At 45.7% G+C, this 7,585-nt stretch overlaps 1 protein-coding gene across 4 annotated transcripts in view; it reads right to left on the bottom strand.

Moving 5' to 3' along the window:
- The window catches only part of MCC (MCC regulator of Wnt signaling pathway), a 432,845-nt gene that overhangs the window by 3,166 nt on the left and 422,094 nt on the right, over positions 1-7,585 (bottom strand). For 3 of the 4 annotated variants that reach the window (XM_022591311.3, XM_022591356.3, XM_089908424.1), the window contains one exon: positions 1,321-1,443. In XM_022591311.3, the coding sequence (XP_022447019.2) occupies positions 1,321-1,443 (123 nt within the window). Of the gene's footprint in view, positions 1-1,320; positions 1,444-7,585 lie in introns of those variants that run through there. The other variant, XM_089908423.1, reaches the window with a different exon arrangement.

Raw genomic sequence — 7,585 nt, 5'->3', positions numbered from 1 at the left:
CACTCGTGTATTGATTTAACCACGATTCATTCAGCCTGACTGCTAGAGGCTTGTCACTAACGTATTGGGAGGGATTTAAACCAACAATCCAAGCTGGCCACATCCAAAACAGATAAGCAGAAAAGGTAGCTGAATTCCAGAAATCTGTCATGGAAATACCAATAGTGGATCTACTTGCTGTTCCATGGCTGCTTGCAGCATGGTCAAGTGGCAGTTGCAGGAGGGAGTTCCTCACACACGTCAATCTAAGTCACCTCACCTAGGATGAGGACAGAGAGGCACCAACCGTTTCCCCTTTATGCTTTGGGCTGACGGGATTCAGAGCACACAGGCCATAAGCTACCAATGCTGCCAGCCAAACACAGGACACAGGCCTCTGGGGGAAGAGGGCAGGGGCTGAGCCCAGAGCTAGGTAAGTCCCCCATACTCTTTCTGGTCCAAAACAGCACCCCAGGTCCCTTCCATATGCTGTTAGGTTCTCAAAGTGTAGTCTGAGAACCGACCCCCAGTATTCCCAAAGCCCTCTCAAGGGAAATCTGTGAGGTCCTTTATTTTCTAACTACAGATGTACACGAAGCTGGGTTTCCTCAGTATGTTTCAAAACCACATATTGCCTGGAGAAGCGGATGTGAGAATCTAGCTGTCCTAAATTAAACCAAACATTAAAGATATTTGTAAAATTGTAGAAACAGTGCCACTCTTTTAATTATTTTTTGGAAAATAGTAATTTTTAAAATAAATGCCATTTGTATTCTATGTAGTGAGTTGTGGGGTTTTTTGTACATGAATAAAAACTTAAAATTTGTTTTAGTTTCTCAAATGAAACTTATCAAGACAGATAATTTTTAAGAACAAAACTCTTTGAGGTCCTTACTTTTTTACAGGGGTCACGAGCCCACAATGTTTATGGCTGCTGTCTTAGAGCAATGCTCCCTAAAGCGTTCCACTCGATTTTGGAATGCTGCTCAAAAAAAAAGTTGTGTAGCCAGTTTTGCTTTGAAAACATTGGCTTAAACATAGGCTGATTTTTTTTTTTTTTTTTAACTGAATGACTTCTCAGAACCTTTCCTATATGAAGTGTTAGGAAGGGACCACAGTCTGCTGCATCTCCCAGACACATCTGACCCAAGGACTTGTCCTTACGGAGCATTTCTTAGGTTTCTGTGGAACACTGGGAAGTCATACCCTAGGGAAGGTCAGGCTCTAAGGGAGACAGCTGAGGATTCACTGTTCTCGACAGCTGATTGCCAGCAATTATGGAAACGTTCTCCCTGGTGTATGAGTCCAAGCACCACTGTGGATTACAAACGGAGAATTTACCTGTTGGCTCGCTTCAGGTCATTAACGAACTCCGCCGATTGCTGGTGTCGGATTTCACTGCTCTTGGTGAGTCTTTCCAAGGCACTCACCAGCTCCTGAACTCTGGCCTTTAACTTCTTTTCTCTGTATCAAGGAGAGACGCGGCATGTTGTGAGTAACGTGAGAGAATGGAGACGGCTGCTGCCCTGGCAGAGAGGAGGAAGGCTCAGCCTGCCAAGTCCAAAGGCAGGCGTACAGACCAAAGGGGAGACACCAGAGAGCACAAGAGCGCCCCTCTGCAGAGCCCGAACACCTCACCACCGCAGTCTCGAAGGCCCGCTGGAGTCTGCTTTTAATGATAAGGGCCCTTTAGAGATCTAAGTGCGTGTTGCAAAGGAACAGGACAGGAAGTTGTTTCTCGTCTTTCCTGCTGTGGGCAGACCAGATACTCAGCAAGCAGAGCGCAGTCGGACCACAAACGCCTGTCCTGGTCTCCGTGCTCTTTTCCAAGTGTGCTAAGCATCTCCTGAACCATGCGGGGATTCAAGAGTATGAACCTGGCCTGGGTGCCTACCTGGGATGAGCCCCTTCTCAGTGAAGTCCACACAGTCCTACCAGGCAAAATAAAAAAAGGTGTGGTCGTGGTAGAGGGAGAATTGGTATTCTCATTTTGAAAGTCCTTGATCACATTTCAAGTACGGAAGTTATATTCGCGCTCATTCGACTCCCCCAGTCCCTGGCTTCAAGTTCCATTGGGTCTTTACTACTGCAGGGACCCAAGACAAGTGACTTAGGAGGTTTTTGGTGTCCAAGTCAGCTAACTGCCTTCCTCTAATTCCCCTGAGAGCACAGACCTGGGCAGGGAGGCGTTACCGACCGCCCTCCTCCCTCCTGAGGTCCCCATCACAGGCACGGTGCCGCTCTGTGTTCTGTCGCACGTGGCACGCTCGGCACAGTCGGCCGTAATCTGCTCAGCAGACTCCCCCACCGGCATGCAGGCTCTAGGGCGGCAAGGACCTTATTTGGTTTCTTCCCTGATGTATCCCAAGTGCTGAGTGCCGTGCGAGGGGATAGTTTCACAGTGACGATAGATGTTAAAACAGGTCACTGGAGGTATGGGATACCTTGGAGCATACCGAGTAACCAGGATTTATGGAAGAAATTCCTCTAAAAACAACTCATGAGTGTATGAGGAATGTAAATTAGCATGATGGTTCTGGAAGGCATTTGCCAGCATCTAGCAAAATAAAAAATGAACCCATCCCTTGACTAAGAAAACTTTATAGGAATTTTTCTTACAGAAACAGTATGAGTGTAGGTTCCTATACATGAGATGACAGTTGGATTCACTTCAGCTCTGGTTATAAGCTTAAGAATGGGAAACAACCAGGGGGCTGGTTAAGTCACTCAAGGTCTCCTAGTGGTTCTCTTGAAATGCTCTATCTACCCTGTTAATAAAGCATGCATACCGACGTGCACTGGCATGGAAGAGAAGCTGATACACTGTCAAGCCAAAAGGGTGAGTTCCATTGGATGTCATGTTTGCAGAAACAACCAAAAATGTGTGAATAGCTGATATACTGTAGTGACTGACTAGAAGGCTAAACACTCAACAGTGCTGAACTCTCAGAAGGGGGATGACGGGACGCTTTCACTTTCTACCTGACTCATTTCGAGTTGCTTAAAGTGTTTACAATTTTGGATGCTTTTGTAAAGTGTGTGTGGAGTCTCAGTTGTGCTTCCTGTAGGATGGGCCTGGGGGGTGACCTTGAAGGGGAGGACTCTCAGGTGCTCAGTGGTTCAGCCCTGGTTCTCCCCTCCTGGCTTTTCAAGTATCTAATCTTTAACATTTCTGCCTCCAGCTACTGTAAGTGCAGTTCCAGCTTCCCAAATTCATTAATGAAGAAAGGAATTGCAACACAAAACTCCAGGCCTGCTTCTGTGAGTGAGGGTAAGTGTGCATAGCGCCCAGTGACTTCCTCCCACCAGCCCTAAGGGAGCTGGAGCCCCCCACCCCCGCAGAGCCTTCCAGCTAGTGCCTCCTGGTTGCTGAGGTTTCTCCTGGGCCCTAGCGGCCACCAGGAAATCTCAGATCTGGCTGCATTTCCCACTGGAATCCCAGAGTGGCACCATTTCCCACCATAAGTGAGAATGGGTCTCGAGAGGGCGGCTCCTCCCTCCTTCCCCAGCCCATCCCCTCAGCCTTGCAGGCAGCCCTCCGTCAGCTGAGGGAAAGTTAGGAGAGCATGAAAGATTTCTCCCCTCTTCCCTCTGGCTACAAAGAATAGGGAAGGGTTATTTGTTTTACGTTTTGTTAGTTTCAAATTCTTTTATCTTTATTCTGAAGTCGATTAATAGTGCAAAAGGAAAGAAGAAAATTACGAAGGGAATTTAAAATCTAACCATGAATTCAAATTCACAACATAAAACTGCCTGGAGCGATACGGCTTCTTCCCCACCCCCTAATTACATCCGCATCCCTGCCCCAACCCCAAAGGGCGAGTATGGAAATCCCAGCTCCCGCAAAACGAAGGGCCCAGGCCCCTGGGGACTGGTACCTTCCAGAACTGGCAGGCTCCAATGGAGGATGGAACCCAGGAAGGCAAGAGAGGCCCTCACAGACCCTTCCCAACCCTGGCTGGGGGTGAAGGGAGATGAGCACAGGGCTGGGAGTGGGAAGCCATCTCTGGGAGCTGAGAACTGTCCCCAGAACCCCTTAGGCCTCCAGAAGGGAGGGAGATGAGAGTGAACTGCTGTCCAAACACCAGGGTAGAAAACCATGATGCTGATTTATTTAAATCTATAAAGACAGGCTAAACCTCAAACTTAAACATAAAATATGAGTTACTTTATACCTGTTTTTGTTTGAGCGAGGCAGACGCCTGCAGTAAGAGTCACGCCTCTGGTGTCGCTTGTCTGCACAAACGCTAAACCCCTGTGCAGTAGCAACTCTAGGGCCGCTTCCCACACGCAGCCTAGAGGCGTCAGGAGGCCATTTGGGCACTTGAAACTCGGCCAGTCTGATCTGAGATGTGCTGTAAGTGTACAATATACACTGGAATTTGAAGACTTAATATGAAAAAAAGAAGGTAAAATAACTGAAAAAACATTGATTATATGTTGAAATGATAATATTTTAGATATACTGGGCTAAATATGTTAATTTCCCTGTTCGTTACAGTTTTTAACGTAGCTACTAGAAAATGTAGTTACACACATCACGGCTTGCCTTTGTGGCTCATGTGATGTTACTCGCGGACAGTGCTGCTCTAGAGCATGTGTTTATAGTAACAGTACCAGGGGTATCCCTGGATTCTGATTCAGTAGGTTTGGGTTGAGACCCAGGAAGTGCAGTTTCAAGAAGTGCTCCAGGGCTTCCCTGGTGGTGCAGTGGTTAAGAATCTGCCTGCTAATTCAGGGGACACGGGTTCGAGCCCTGGTCCGGGAAGATCCCACATGCCGCAGAGCAACTAAGCCCGTGAGACACAACTACTGAGCCCGTGTGCTGCAACTACTGAAGCCCATGCGCCTAGAGCCCATGCTCTGCAACAAGAGAAGCCACCGCAATGAGAAGCCCGCACACCGCAACAAAGACCCAACACGGCCATAAATAAATAAATAAATAAATTTAAAAAGAAGTGCTCCAGGTGACCAAAACAGCACGGTATTGGCATAAAAAGAGACACATGATCAATACAACAGAATAGAGAGCCCAATTAATTTATGATAAAGGAGCCAAGTGTGTGTGTGTGTGTATAATGGGGAAAGGACAGTCTCTTCAATATATGGTCTTGGGAGAACTGGACAGCTACATGCAAGGGAATGAAACCGGATCACTGTCTTACACCATACACAAAAATTAACTCAAAATGGATTAAAGACCTGGTAAGGCCTGAAGCCATCAAACTCCTTCCTAGAGAAAACACAGGCAGTAAGCTCCTTGACATCAATCTTGGTGATGATTTTTTGAATCTGACACCAAAAGCAAATATAAATAAATGGGACTACATCGAAGTGAAATTCTGCACATCAAAGGAAACCACAAAATGAAAGGGCAACCTACTGAATGGGAGAAAATGTTTACAAATCATGTATCTAATAAATAAAGAATCCATACAACCCAATAGGAAAAAAACAATCTGATTAAAAAATGAGCAGAAGCCAGGGTCTGAGTGAAAGAGAAAGTTAAAAAAAGAAAAATGAGCAGAAGACAGAAGATCTAAATAGACATTTTTCCAAAGAAGACAAACAGATGGCTAACAGGCATATGAAAAGATGCTCGACATCACTCATCATCAGGGGAATGCAGATCAAAACGACAATGAGATATTGCCTCATACCTGTCAGGATGGTTATTATAAAAAAGACAAGAAATAACAAATGTTGGTGGGGATGCAGAGAAAAGGGAACCCTGTGTACTGTTGGTGGGAATGTAAACTGGTGTAGCCACTATGCAAAACAGAAAGGGAGTTCCCCCAAAAATTAAAAATAAAACCGACATATCCAGCAATTCCACTTCTGGATATTTATCTAAAGAAAATGAAATCCCCACCCTGAAAAGATATCTGCACCCCCATGTTCACTGCAGCACTATTTACAATAGCCAAGATATGAAAACAACCTAAGTGCCCATTGGTGGATAAATGGATAAAGATGTGGGATACATACACAATGGAATATTATTCGGCCATAAAAAAGAGTGAAATTTTGCCGTTTGCAACAACATGGATGGACCTTGAGGGCATTATGCTAAGTGAAATAAGACAAAGACAAATACTATATGATCTCACTTGTATGTGGAATCTAAAAAGCAAAAAGCAAACTCATAGATACACAGAACAGACTGATGGCTGCCAGAGGTGGGGCTGGGGGCAGGTGAAATGGGTGAAGGGGGTTAAAAGGTACAACCTTCCAGTTATAAATAAGTCCCGAGGATGTAATGTACAGCACGGTGACTAAATGTTACTGGACTGTGTATATGAAAGGTTGCTGAGAGAGGAGATCTTAAAAGTTATTACAAGTAAGAAATTTTTTTGGTAACTATGGTGACAAATGTTAACTAGACTTATTATGGTGATCATTTTGCAATATATACAAATATTGAATCATCACGTTGTACACCAGAAACTAATATAATGTTATATGTCTATTATGCCTCAATAAAAAAGAATGCCTCAGGTGATACTATTGTGCAAATTTGGGAAACTCTGGTAAGGCAGCAGTGCTATTTACCTGGGTCTACAAATGAGCTTCATGTGGTCTTGAACTCTCTGAATTTTTATGCAAAGTTACATGCACGGTTCTACTTTTCTGAAGACCACAGCTTTCCTCTGATTTTCAAAGGATGACCTGAAAAACACTGAGAGCCATAAACCTGCTAATCCAAGTCACTTTGGAACCTCAACCATTCATTTCCTGTTCCTTCTAGTTTCTGATTCAAATTTGCTTGGCTTTCAGTTCAGAAAGAATTTCTGTGGTTTGTCTAGGTAACAAGGCTAAAAGAACACTTTCATAGGCTCCGCGCAGATGACAAAGTACAAATTAAACACTACATGTTCCACTTGCCCCTCCATGGTAATGCGTTCACACAGTGTTTTCCGGAACGACCAGAACTGTGTAATCCCTTCCTTGTGTCTTCACGCTCAGTAATACAGACCCTCAGGAATATGCACCTACAGCAGCAAGAAGACAATCCTGGCTCCTACTCTCACCACGAAGACCCACAGCCCCCAGCACACACGTGGGTTTCACTTACAGGTTCCACCCCATCCCCAGGTTCATCTTTGGTCACAAAAGGTCCTCTGAATCTTACTTTAGCCACGCAGCCGGAAGTGCTTTTTATTTTTAACTGAAGCGTAATTGTCAGCAGTGGCATACACATAGGGGAAGTGAGAGGCAGACTCACAGTGGGAGTTTGCTGGTGACGAGAAAATCCAGGCGGGCAGCCTGGGCAGGGGATGGCCTCGCAGGCCTCTGCAGTGAGGCTGTCAGTGTGCCCAGGGGTCTGGAAGCAGGGTTCTCGGGGCCATCAGGGAGGAGGCTGCATTCTCCCGCAAAGAAAAAGGCCAGCCACAGTGCTTTAATCACTAAGTCCAAATGAGAAGGCTGGGGAGGGCAGGGCAAGAGCCTGGGCCTGATGAGGTGGGCAGTGGCTGCACCAGCCAGGAAACCCTCCAGAGGAGCTGTAATCACACCAAACCGCAGGGAGTCACAGCCACAGGGCCTAGAATTTCTTTCTTTCTTTTTTTTTTTTTTTTTTTTTTTTGCGGTACGCGGGCCTCTCACT

The sequence above is a fragment of the Delphinapterus leucas genome, chromosome 3 (assembly GCF_059928025.1).
Source record: "Delphinapterus leucas isolate spDelLeu-1000000601 "Yukka" chromosome 3, BTC_Dleu_Yukka2, whole genome shotgun sequence".
NCBI classification, from domain to species: Eukaryota; Metazoa; Chordata; class Mammalia; order Artiodactyla; family Monodontidae; genus Delphinapterus; species Delphinapterus leucas.
This window is presented reverse-complemented; position numbering and strand designations above follow the sequence as displayed.